A 13,633-nucleotide genomic window follows, 5' to 3' on the forward strand; every position below is an offset into this window, starting at 1 on the left:
GGTATTGCTGGGTCAAAAGGTATACCTAGTTTATTGCTCTCCAAAATGGTTGGATCAACTTAACAGTTCCACCAATGGTGTTTTAACGTCTCCATTTTTGTTATGGATGTAAGTCATGGCACACACTATGATTTCTAGACTCAAAATTGGATATCACCCAAGAAGGCAATGGAAGTATACATGATGGGTGTGAACAGGCTATCTATAACACAACAAATAAGGAAAAAATAGAATAAAAGATATTGATGAAATAAGTGATGGGAAAGGATAGGCTGGCCATGTAGCAAGATCAAAGAATAACCAATTCTCCCCTGGTGTCCTTAAGTGATACCATGAGAAATCAAGAAGGGGCTAGGTGGATACCTAGGATGAATTTATGGGAAAACAAGGACAAGAGTGGCAAGGATGGATAAACATGGAAGTATTATCTGTAGCCCTGGAGAGTTCATCCACTTCCACATAAGAACACAAATCTATTTGAATACTAACATAAAAATAATCTATTTAAAGACAATTATTATTTAGGAAACAGAATTTTGAACATTCTAGAATTGTACCAATGCTTTACAAATCATTTCCCAAAGGCCCAGACTAAGAACAAATTATAGCTTGTGAAGATGAAATCCCTTTCTTTTAGCTCTCTCTCACAGTCTTCAAGGTGAGAACAAGAATGTCATCATTTTCCCTTCTCATCCTCTGGGCAGGCAATGCACAATTTTGAGAATTTTTGTTAGAGATCAATTAAATTGGGGAACTCAGTTGGATTTCCAGGGAAATCAGAGTGATAAAATGTACCTATCATTACAGAAGTAATTTTTTTAGAGAGATTTGTGTTATAACAGTGCTCATGATAATAGAACAGTCCAAGTACAGCAATTAACCAAAGCAAATTCAAAGGCAAAAAGCAGGAAAGCCATTCTTGCAGATAAATACACTCATATAAAGAGAACCCTTGTACATCTCTGTACACTTGACAAATCCATCTCCATTGGACTATTAAGGTAAATTAGCCAGAGACGGTCACCCCACGAAATAGGGATGAAAATCAGAATCTTTGCCAGATAAAGGATCAAAGGCATCATCAAGGACACTTTCAGAAAACACTCAGGGCCAATGATCTGGGAGCCACATCCATTAATACATTAGGAGAGCAACTTCTAGATCTGAAGAAATATGACCTCCAACTTTGAGAATACACAGAATAACTCTAACTGGAATGATTTTCCTTTCTTTGGTTCTATTAGCACAGAAAGGCACTGCCAAAAAATCCTACTCATGGTGCCATCATTGAGATCTATTCATTTACTCTTATGTATGTGTGTGCATGTTTAAATCATAGCTGACCCTAGGTTCAATTGTGAAGTGAGCTATTTATCTTGGGCATCCTTCACCTTCCTTTCTGGTCTTTTAAAATCTGATTTCAGAGTCACAGAAGTTAGCCTCCTAATCCATGCAGTAATCAACCCCACAATACATTATTTCCACTTAAATACTTCCATGGATGAGGAGCTTATTACCTGGAAGGACATCCATTTTGTTTTCATGAAGATCTAATTATTATGAATTTCTACCTTATATGAACCAAAATTTGTCTCTATAATTTCTATTCTGAGACTGTAGGCACTTACATGTTGATTATCTGTAAAATGGGGAAAATATTAGCATGTCATAGCCAGGAGGAAGGCATTTTGTAAACTGCAAAATACCCAGGCAAATGTGGGCTCTTTGATGGCAAAATTCTGAACTCTTAATGCTAGAGTGAAAAAAAAAATATTTTAGAGATTGTAACTTTTTATGTGCTTCTTGATTTATGAAATGAAGGCAACCTCCCACCCTGCGTATGTACAAGATCAGTCTTTGCTTTTATTACTCAGAGAACATTTGGACTACATTTTCAAATGTGGGCATAGCCTGGCAGGCATCCTAGATGTGGGGTGAGCAAATTTCAAAGGGGTTCAGAAAGATTAAATAAGATCCTTAGATCTAAAGTTGTACAGGGCAGGTCAGCTAAGGAAGAATGAGGCACTCTCAAGATTGAAATTCTGAAGACAGATATTCTGAGGTGTTCTCTAAAAAAGAAATTATTGTGGATGTGTTGGGAATTCTTAAACCAATTTTGATTTTTAAGTTTGGAAGATGCATGCAAGGACAGGTAATGAATGGGATGAATACAAAAGCATCATGATCTGGTAAGAATAATATAAGGATTGCTAAAACACAAAACTGGTCAAGTCTGGTAAAGGCTGCCAAAACCAACAAAATGGACTTTGAGGAATATAAAGAGTAAGGGCAGAATCAAAGAAGGGATAAGATTACTGGTTGGGGTGGATGGGACAACAGAGAGGAAAAAGGAACTCCTTCATTCCTATTTAGTTTTCTTGGGCCAGAGAAAATAATCAAAGTATAATAAAAGTTTAAATCCAGGATAAGGAAAATATAAACAACTACCTAGGTGTCTCTGATAAATTTAAAACACTAATAGCTTGTTGAAAGTTGGTGGATGGAACTGTTGAGCCATGGTGGGTCGACTTTAAATGATCATGGAGAATGAGGACACTGAAGCCTAGAGAAAGGCAAATGTCATGCTTTCCAAAAATGAAAATAAGAAGGGGCTTGACTTCTATTCTTCAAAAAATTTTTTCATATAGATTAGCTTTCTGGGAATGGGGGAGATAGGATGGGAAATTTAGGCAATATAAAAATGAAAGAGATAAAATTATTTAAAGAAGTCTAGGGTTGTTCCAGGTGCCTATCAAATATCTAGAAAAGTAAACGATGACAGAGACAACAAGGTTCTAGCAAGAGAGCAGGTTGACTTTTTGGGGAAGATTATAAGGTAGTCATACAAAAAAAAAGTGCTATCATTGCCATTCACCAAGATATCAGCAAAATATTTAATAAAGTATCTCATCCTTGGAAATAAAGTGGGGAAATATGGGTTGGATAGAGTATGAAGTTGATTCTGATTTGGCTGAACAACTGGACTCAGAGCAGTCATTAATATTTCAATATCAATGAGGAAGGTTTTCAATGGCATGGCGCCAGTATTGGCTGAACCGGTTTCTTGATGACTGGTATGCTTATTAAATTTGAAGATGGCACAAACAGGGAAGATTAGGTAACACGCTGGATGATAGAGCTGAGATCCCCAAACATCCTGACACCAGGCTGAACTGAAGTGAGATTTAGTACACATAAATGGAAAGCCTTGGTGTCCAGTTGTGTCTGATTCTTCATGACCCCATGGACTATTCTTGGCAAAGATACTAGAGAATGCTATTTCACCCTCCAGTGGATCGTCAGCAGAGGTAAAGTGACTTGCCCAAGATCACGCAGGTTGTAAATGCCATCTGTTTAACATCACAATATCTCTCTCTTTTTTTTTTTTAATAAAAAAAGCTCTCACATAGATAGAAGAAACAAAACATGGGTAAAGGGAGGACTATATATTTGCTTCTTTTCACTTAAATGGTAAGTGCATGCTCTGGCTTGTAAAGTTACCCTTGAGGAAAACAAAAATAACCTTAAAACCCAATTGGTCCAAATAACAAATCACACCATATAATGCAAATGATCCGTGTCTTGCTTCCCATATTCTATCAATAAAAATTTACTGAACAACAACTATGTACCCTTCATACAGCACAATATGCCTTTGGGTCATACAAGAAAAGGATAAAACTCTAGCTCAGCCTTTAGGAAGCTTAGAGTTTTCTCAAAATGGGCTTCATTATTTTTATAAATTTGTTCTGGGCTGCATATAATGATTGAAAGATCATCATTCTCAATTATAGAGCATATGTAATAACTTTGCTTTTTAAACAGACTTGTACAAATAGATGTACAAACTCATTTTCTCCTTTTTTTTCACCACCTACAAAATGCATCGTGCAGATCCAAGACCTCCACTTTAATTAAAAATTGAAAAGCCTGTGAGTTAAGTTATAATATTTTATTAAAATAGCATATTCAACCACTGTCAACCAATAATACATTAACTTTTTATTTTTCCCAGAGTACGCAGCACAACACAGTAGTGATTTAAAATATCCTTATCCGTGATAATCAATGAAAATATCTCCAATTCAAATGAGCAACTAAAACTAAAACCTTGGAAAATTTCCGAATCCAAAGAAACATAAAGGTTTCAAACAGAATTCTCGTATATACTCCTGCAGACTCAATCCCAGCATTTTACTTGCCCGACAATACTGTTAAACTTCTTCTCTTATGCATAGTATAACTATGGGACCCATATTTTATAAATAATATTGGCATTTTCCATTCCATTTATCTTCCTTTTCAGCTTCACAAAGAAACCAGTAAATAAAACTGTCAGCGACAGTCAACAACAAAGGATCTCACAGCAAGATAAAAAACTTGAAAATACTCAAAGATGTTTCTATTCTATTTTTACATAAAAAGACAGATTTTAAAAAGTGCAAGGCAAGATTTGCAGTTTTTTTTGAGTGTGTGTGTGTGTGTGTGTGTGTGTGTGTGTGTGTGTGTGTGTGTATGTATGTGTGTTGGGGAAGGGTTTAGGCACATCCATTTCCTTAAAGCAAGCTTCAGAATGAAATTCCAGTTTGTTCTTCATGACACCTGTTTAAGTCTTTCTTTAAAAAAAAGGAAAAGGAAAAAAATTACATCCTGTCAAATGTAAAAGAGGGAATTCTCCTGTCCAGAGAAGCAAATCCTTCCTTCAGTTATGTCGTGTTCGGCCTTTTTTTATCCTTGCAGGTTTTGGTTTGGGGATGTATTGATTATTTGCTTGGTATTCGAGTTCTTTACGGAAGTAGTGAATTGCCTTATTTAAGCCTTCTTCCAAAGGGACCTGTTTGGAGAGAAAGTGAGAAAGAGACAAGGTCACATCGATACTGAATTTCTTGTCTAATGAAATAAATAACTGTGCTTGTCCTCAGGGGTTTACTGTTGTAGGAAATGCTGGTTTTTAACATGAAATATCTGCTAGGAACATGCATAGCACCACACACTGGCCACAGGGCCGATGCCAGCCCAAGAAAAAGAGAATACCTCACAAGCTGCTTTCAAAATATGGCAAAATCCAGAAGCAGGAGCAGTTTGGTTTTGGTTTTAATAGATTATAAGTAAAATCCTGCCCTAAAATAAATCTCAAATGCTGAAACACTGAATTTCTTTCTTTCCTTCTTTTCCTTTCTTCTTTTCTCTTTCTTTCTTCCTTTGCTCCTCTGTTTCCTTCCTTCTTTTCATACTTCTGCTTTTACCTAGTAGTTTCTATCTTTGATTAAAAAACCACAACCAAAAAATGCCACTTGAGGAGACCTTTATTCTCTTTTTAAAAAGACAAGTCATTTAACCTCCCAAGTACTCAGATTCCTCATCTGGAACATGAGAAGATGGAACTAGATGACCTTGGAGCTACCTTCTAGGTGTTGAGCTATGATTCCACTTCATCATTACTCTGGAAAAAGGCCACAGAAAGGGGAAAGAATATGGGAAAACACAATTGGCACTTTGCTAATGAGTCCCTTTATGTCCCAAGAAGCCATACATATTTTGGATTACACTGGACAGACAACTTTAACAAGAGAGTGCTGAAAAATGACCAGTTTAAAATAATCTTAAACATCAGTGTTTGTTGTTAGGCACTTAAAATAATAAGAACAGTCCAGATCTCACTTATGAACACAGAAGGTAAAATGCAAGCATGCACATGCCCAATTTACTACAGGGCNCCATGGTTATCTGTATGGTTTGAATCCAAGTTTTTAGAGTGAGATTCCCTTAAAGGGACAGATTCTTCTCTCTCTCTCTCTCTCTCTCTCTCTCTCTCTCTTCCTCTCTCTCTCTCTCTCTCTTTCCTCTCTCTCTCTCTCTTCCTTCCTTCCTTTCTCTCTCTTTTCTTCCTTCCTTTATCTCTTTCACTTTCTATCTCTATAAAATATATTAGTATGATATATAATATTGTAACATGTAATGTTTGAATTTATTACTTCATGTAATGGTTTTTATTTTAGGACAGGAAGGAGAAGACTTGAACTTCAGTGGGGAACCTCTTGGTCCCAGTAATCTTTCTATAGATACAGATTGGCAACTTGTAACATATCCTTAGGGAGTTGATTAGGGACCTGAGATCTAAAGGAACTTTTCTCTTACCATGCTGTATGATCTAAAATATGTCAGAGTTGGATCTGAACCCATGTCATGCTTACTCCAAGGCCAGTCCTCACCAGGCCATGCTTTCTCGTAGGTGATAAGATGTGTTTCCAAAACATTGTAAATAAATCTATTCATTTTTTTGGGGGGGATAAACAGAATCAAATCTTTCTTTTTTTGGAAAAAGAGAATCCTTTTGTAATATAAGAAATCATCCTTGAATGTTTTCCAGTAATTCAAATATTTTGCAAGAGAGAAAGGGGAAAAAGAACAGGAGAACAGAGTGAAACAAAGGAGAAAGCATATTTTTAATTGTTAAAAATGGGAGTATAGTAGCTACTGTTGTTCAATCATTTTTCAGTCATTCCTGACTTTTTAAGACCCCATTTGGGGTTTTCTTTGTAAAGATCAGTATCTTTGTATGGTTTGCCTCCTCCTTCTCCACCTTGTTTTACAGATGAAGAAACTGAGGCAAACAGGGTAAAGTGACTTGCCCAGAGTCACACAACTAGTAAATGTCCAAGGCCAAATTTGAATTCAAAAAGAAGAGTTTTCTGACTGCAGGTGGGGCACTCTACCACACCACCAAACATAAACCATTTGACAGGAGTAAAACAAAATATCAGTTTTGGGGGATCTGAAATTCATTTCCTATAGTATGGTATTCTGAAAATACTTTGGGAAATTGTTATGGTAGATATCAATCTTGTTATTGATTTTGGCCAGTTGATATCTTATAAACATCCTTGTTCTATAATTAATCTAATTAACTAATTCTTATAAAATTACAATTTTTTTTTCATATGCTGAATTGTTTTAAAGAAAGACAAATTTGTACCAACTTTAATAGTTCAGCAAATATCAGTCGTGTTCCTGACGTTGGTTTTCTCAGGTACAAAATGAGGGTAGAGCCAAACTCTCGCTTTGCTCAAATATTTTGTCATTCTCTTCCCCTAGCCCTTTGCCAAATGCTGCTTCTTTTGCTAAATCAAGAGAACAGGTGGCTGCCACATGCATCGTGCTCATGGCTGCTGGGGTCAGGAGAGAGCAGTGATTGGGAGTTACAGCAAGGGCATCCCTCACCACTTCCACCACCTGCCCTCTTGCCCCGTAGCCACTGACATTACAGGCTTCAAAAACTTGCAATGATACAACAGGAGTACATGGGGGGGACAATTATCTGCCGGGGATTAGCTTGTGCCCTGAAGCATGAGAACAGAAGGTCCTGGCCCATTTTTTCCTCCCTATGTTTATGAACTTGCTCTCTCTGATTCACAGATAACAAACAGGTGATCAAGCCTCGCAGGGAAGCTTTCACGCATCCAGCAAAGGGCACGGGAAAAGTTCAATGGAAGCCTTTTGCTTCACTGAGAACTTTAAACACAGATCGAAGACGGCGGCGACAGGAACGAAGGTCCTGATGAGTCTCTAAGCGCCGAGTAAGCCTGTGGCCAAGGTACCTGCCTAACTGTGTGCGTGTCATTTCATTCTGCCCAGGCGAGGCCATCAAAGCGATTTCCTTGGTAACAGATTCTCAAATGATGCATGAAAAGTCATTTAATGGTGGGAGGAAAAGTCTAGTCCTTCCTCCTCTCCGTCTGCCTGGACTTTGGTGCGATGGCCTCCCTCCCACGGGCGGACAGGAACAGGGAGGAAGGGAGGGGGTGGGCGGGAGGTCATGGGCATCAGAGAAGCTCATTTTTCCAGGGGACAGTCCTTCTTTAGCTTCACTTACCACGGGCTCCCACCCGAGCATTAGCTTGGCTTTTTGGATGTCCGGTTTTCTTCTCTGTGGGTCATCCTGGGCTTCTGAGAGAAACTGAATTTCACTACCGCTCCCTGTTTAAAGACCAAAGTCAAACCATTACCAGAGATGCAAAGAGAACAAATTTCTGTAATGGGACATGGGGTCATTCAAAAATAAAAACAAATTTCTGTAATGGGACAATTTAAAAACAAAACAAAAGCCTTAGAGTTAGGGCAGTGGATGATCAAAAGTTTTTTATTTTTTATTTTTGGAGGGGGAAGTCAAGGTACCCCTATCCTACCCAGGCTGGAAGTATAGCTCCTGATTCCACCACTGACGGGCATGGGTGCTTTGACCTGCTGTTTTCTGACTTGGAACTCTCTCTTTTCTTTTTTAACCCTTACCTTCTGTCTTAGAATCAATACTGGGCATGGGTTCTAAGACAGAAGAGCAGTAAGGGCCAGGCAATGGGGGGTAAGTGACTTGCCCAGGGTCACACAGCTAGAAAGTGTCTGAGGCCAGATTTGAAAGACTTGGAGCTCTTCACAGGTCCTAAGGTACAAGCCTTGCTCAGCTCTTTCCTGTCCCCTCCACCATTCTGGTGCTGAACTTGGTATGGACACCTGATTAGTTTTGTCTGCTTCAGCTTGGAACTCCAGTCTACTGCGGCTTAGAGCTTCCACGCTCAAGCTATCGCCTAGCCCCAAGCATCCCAGCAACCAATTTTACAGGCTGTTACCAGGAGCAGGAGAGGTATTGTTTCTTGAACTGCTTGGTCACATCAGAAAGGCATCTTTTTTCCCACCTGCTAGGGCTTAGAAGACTAAGGCATCGTTTTGTTGTGGTAATAGGCTTCTCTATAATAACTCTCATTTCTAGAGGGTTTTAAGATAGCCAAAGCTCTCCCTTTAAATGATGTTCTATGTGATGTTTTCCCCATTTTACAGGTGAGGAAATTGGACCTCAGGAAGGGGCTGCATGCTAATGGAGGGAATTTGAGGTTTTTGAAGGTAAGGATCCAGCACCAAAACCCTAAAGCTAAGGCTGCTGACAGATATGTAGAATAAAGACAGGAATTCAGATCAGGTGGGTGGAAAACACTTGTCTTTTTAGACTACCTTTGGGTCCAAGTCAAATTCATTCCTGTGGTTTAATAGGATCTCAGGAATATCTAAGAGTGTTTAATAAGAGAGTAAATCTACAACAAAGCTTTGAATCTCAGCAAAACCTAATTACTTCAGAGCTGTATTTTATCCAGTAGAAATCCTTAGTCTCTGGCAGTCATAAGAAGGGACATGGGGAAAAAAAATTCCAGGGATTTCAGCGATAGGTCCTCAGACAAGGAATTGCCCAGGGCTGGGACTAAATTCATCATGTTTACAGGAGACAAATTACTTGGACCAGAACTGAGGCTGGAATCAGACAAAGCTCTGGGTCACTGTGGGGTGCAATTGGCTGGCTTATTATCTCCTGTCCCGATTTTGATGTGGGCTCTTACAATTTCACAGGAAAGCTGGTCAGAATTGTAAATAGTACTAAGAACTAGCGGATGGGCTCTAGACCAAACAATACACAATTTGTGCCACTCTCCTTCACCCTCTGAAATTCCATTCTCACCCAGCATAGGCTCCTCGAACAAATCATTTTCACCTACACAGAATGACCTAACTTTGGGGAACAAAAAGAATCAATCACAGGAACAAGCCCACAATTATAATCCCAAACAAAACCAAAGACGCCCTTTCTCCTGCTGTTATTTAATTAAAGCATCAGAAGACAAATGTGTCTGATAAAAGCTCTGCTTTTATCCAATTCAATTAGCTTATATTAATTACACATTTGCTAATCAAGGAATTAACCACTGATAGGAAACATTCATGCTGAAGTTCACGCGTGAAATGACTTATCCTACTTACCAACAAGGTTTTTAATTAACTGAGCAAATTCTAGAATTGTGTGTTCTTCTGGGTTCCCCTAAGGAAGAAATGGTTACTGGTTATGAGAGTAATTAAGCAATTGCATTAATCTTCTGTAAGATGTTTATAGCCTCACTGTCAGGAGAAGAAGGCAACAGGCTTTCTAGAACACGCATGTTTATTTCAGCATGGTTACCATTTTCATTCTGGAATGTTAATACATCAAAATCACGTTTACTGGATCTGGCAAGATGATACGTGATATCTATTTATTATCACTTCCAAGCATGATAGCAGCAGCAACATCCATTGTACGTAGATGGACCTATCACTGAGTCTTGAGTCAAGAAGATATGAGTTCAAGTCCTGCCTTGGACACTTACTAGCTGAATGTCAAGCAAATCACTTAACCTTTGTCTGCCTCAGTTTCCTCAATGTTAAAATAAAGGTAATAATAGAACCTTCCTCCTAGATTGGTTGTGAGGATCAAACGAGATATTTGCTAAGTGCCTTGCACAAAGCCTGTCATATAGTTGGCAATGCTTCCTCTTCCTTAAAAAAAAAAAAATAATAATAATAATTCTGATGGGCTAAAAGTCCATAAAGGGGAGCAGTATTTAAGTGTTAAATACAAACAAACCTTACTATGCTTCAATATCTAATGTATATAATTAATATTATAACTAATAAAAGTATTATATAAATGATATGTATGAATATATTTCTATATAAATCATATATATTGATAAATGTTTAATTTATTATGTTAAACACTAGTTATAAAAGTCCATATACAAGAGAAAGTATAAATCTACACTTATACAAGATGTGGAATTGTATACACTTATACAAGATGTGAAACCTTCCAATAAAAAAAAAAAAAAGAAACCCAAACTTTGTATTCAATAATGAAAAAAAAGGAGAAAAAGGCATGCCCACTTTCATTTGCTGCTTAAAAATGGTATCACTAAATAGAATGGCTTGACTTTAAATCTTTCAACGTGGCAGGCTGAATATTTCTATTTTTGTAGTTCTGAGAAAATAAATTTCTTAAGTCTCATATTGCTAATAATTTCTCTGAAGGATATTTTGATGAATTTTAAATTCATTTGTGAACATATTTTAACAATTTTTAAGCCTTTACCCTCTGTCTTAGAATCAATACTAAGTATTGGTTCCAAGGTAGAAGGACCAGTAAGGGCTAAGCAAGTGGGGTTAAGTGATTTGCCCAGGGTCACACAGCTGGGAAGTGTCTGAGGCCACATTTGCATCCAGGATTTCCAGCCTCCACACCTGGTGCTTTACTGGGCCACCAAACTGCCCCATGTTATTTAAATAATAATTTTTAAAAATCCAAGGACATATAGGGAAAACAGGCTTTTAGAGGATCATAGAAGTTCAAATGGAAGACATGCTTAACAGACCAGCCAGTTGTACCTGAGCCTCAGCAAAAGAAACGACTTGCCCCAAATCATACAAGTAATAAGTCTCATGGGGGATATCAGAGTCTAGGTCTTCTGACTCCCCAGCTGGGATTCTTTTTATTGAACACAGAAGCAAAACAGGGGGAAAGAAGGCTATTTTCATAGTTACATTATAATAATAACCACAATCACCAGTGAGATACTCTCTTTGAAATTGCTCCTTCTTCCAAGTTACCACCCGGGGATATTTACACAAGGGACATTCCTGTATTAAATCAGGGACAGATAAATTTATACATGTAATTTCCATAAATTAGAAGTATTATCAAAAGGCTTTTATTAATAGTGCCTGATTATGCATGTTGTTGCACAAATTGAATGTCTAGGTCTTCTTACTTTATGAGATCCAGGTTTTTTTATTATGATCTTTTGTATTCCATTTTTGTGGACATTTTTTGCTTATAAAACTTTTTTATTCAGAGTGTCTTCTCCAAGCAAACATCAGTTTTTTAAAAAAATTGTTGTTCAGCTGTTTCAGTCCTATTGGACTCTGTGATCCTCTCTAGGGTTTCCTTGGCAAGAATACTGGAGTGGTTTGCCATTTCCTTCTCTATCTCATTTTACACATGAGGAAATTGAGGCAAAGAGTTAAGTGACCTGCCCAAGGTCACATAAGTCCTAGGTGTCTGAAGCTGGATTTGGATATAGGCTTTCCTGACTCTAGTTTGATGCCCTATCCATTTTTCCACCTAGCTGCCCTGAAAACCATTAATGACTCACCAGATTTTTTGATAGAGAAAGTAGACCCAACAACCTACAAATTATGACTTTGCCAGAAAGTTATACCCTTGACAAAGAATGGAGACTAACAAGAGGAAAATGGACTTACCAAGTTGACAGGGCTACTAACATTGCTATTCATTAAGGCCACCAGTCCATTTACTAGGTCACTGCAAAAGAAGGAGAGACAAAATTGTCTAATTCCTCGAAATAAATGAATGTGGAACATACTTTATAAGTTCAGAAGCAATTCTTCAAACCCCCCTCCCCAAAGAAAATAAATTGGAAAATATGAGGAATGTTAAAAAAAAAAAAAAAAAGCAAATCTTGCACCTAAGATGAATGTTCACAAGAATAATCGCTGATGAAAACTCATGTCTCATGTGGTCCCAGTTATCTGGTTCCCATGGACACTTAATGATCATTTCTTTACCCAGATGAATGGTATTATGAAATAAAAACCTGCTGAGATGAAAGAACTGTGAAAGAACCCAGACATCCCCACACTGGCATGTTACACAGACAAATCAAGTAATACTGGTCAATGAAACATGATTATGACTTGTTCTCCAACACTCCAGATTCCTTCTCCTCCCTAACCAAAAATTCTGGACACTCCAAGAAAAAAAAAAAATTAAGGAAACTGCCAGTGTTTCAGATGGATTGTGATTGATTAGTCCATGAAAGTAAAGAGAAGTAAGCAAATTTCTGCTTACCAAGGTTTGGTTCTCTCTTTTTTTTTTTTTTTCAGAAGCATTAAAGTGTAGTTCTGTTAAAAAAAGTTACTCTGTAAAAATGACACCTCAGTGTTGTACACAGAGACTCCTCTTGTGTCTAGTTGAGAAGCAGCACATCCCTAGAGAGAGTTCTCAGTTCTGCACTGGAAGTTTGACTGATTCAAAAGTCTTAAAGTATTTTAATCCTTGTCGGTGTATTGTTGAGGAGGATCAGGGTCCTATGGGTAATGTTACATTTTTAAAAAACTAAAGTAACTGTATAAAGCAAAAGATAGTGATCAACAGTCTTATTTTCTTCTTGAACACAGGAGCCTCCTTCAGGGCTATTTAGGCAAGTTTTTCAAATTTCCATTTATACTCAATGGGCATTTTTTACATTAACATGCTCAAATCATTCTTTTCTTAGGAAATTAAACACTTATGTCAATAATTATCAATCATTTGATTACTTCTCTACTGTAGAGAAATTGACCAAAAAAATCAGTTCATCACTACAGCAGTAAATCACTGCACCATGGTACCATCCTCCTGTTCTGGGTTAATGGATGTATTTTCTTGTGGCAAAGTGGCCTGAAAATATTCACAGCTTCACATGAAAAGCTGCCATTCAATACCATTTATTATAATTAACCTAAAATGGGTTGGGGGTTAGAGGGAAGTTATTAGAGTTATTATCAAATAATAAGGCTAACAGGATTCTGGTCACCACACTTTGGGTGATGGATTGTTTAGAACATAAACTGGCAACTTTTAAGGTCAATTCTGCACAGATCACAATTCTGTTTAACCAAAAGTTCTTAACAAGTGTCATTTTGACAAAGTGACTTTTAAAAAAAAACAAACATGGCTTGCATGTATATGAGGACATAATCTGGCCATGAAAATAACAAC

The 13,633-nt window shown here is 37.6% G+C and overlaps 1 protein-coding gene across 5 annotated transcripts in view; it reads right to left on the minus strand.

The window, feature by feature from the left end:
* Positions 1–4,547: 4,547 nt before the first annotated feature.
* The window catches only part of UXS1 (UDP-glucuronate decarboxylase 1), a 171,918-nt gene continuing 162,832 nt past the window's right edge, over positions 4,548–13,633 (minus strand). For 3 of the 5 annotated variants that reach the window (XM_044670479.1, XM_044670480.1, XM_044670478.1), the window contains exons 12-15: positions 12,115–12,175; positions 9,802–9,859; positions 7,874–7,977; positions 4,548–4,834 (exon numbers count right to left, since the gene is read on the minus strand). In XM_044670479.1, the coding sequence (XP_044526414.1) occupies positions 4,703–4,834; positions 7,874–7,977; positions 9,802–9,859; positions 12,115–12,175 (355 nt within the window). In that variant the 3' untranslated portion in view covers positions 4,548–4,702. The remainder of the gene's footprint in view (positions 4,835–7,873; positions 7,978–9,801; positions 9,860–12,114; positions 12,176–13,633) is intronic. The other 2 variants (XM_044670482.1, XM_044670483.1) reach the window with 1 other exon arrangement.

Source organism: Gracilinanus agilis, chromosome 3, assembly GCF_016433145.1.
Source record: "Gracilinanus agilis isolate LMUSP501 chromosome 3, AgileGrace, whole genome shotgun sequence".
Classification (NCBI taxonomy): domain Eukaryota; kingdom Metazoa; phylum Chordata; class Mammalia; order Didelphimorphia; family Didelphidae; genus Gracilinanus; species Gracilinanus agilis.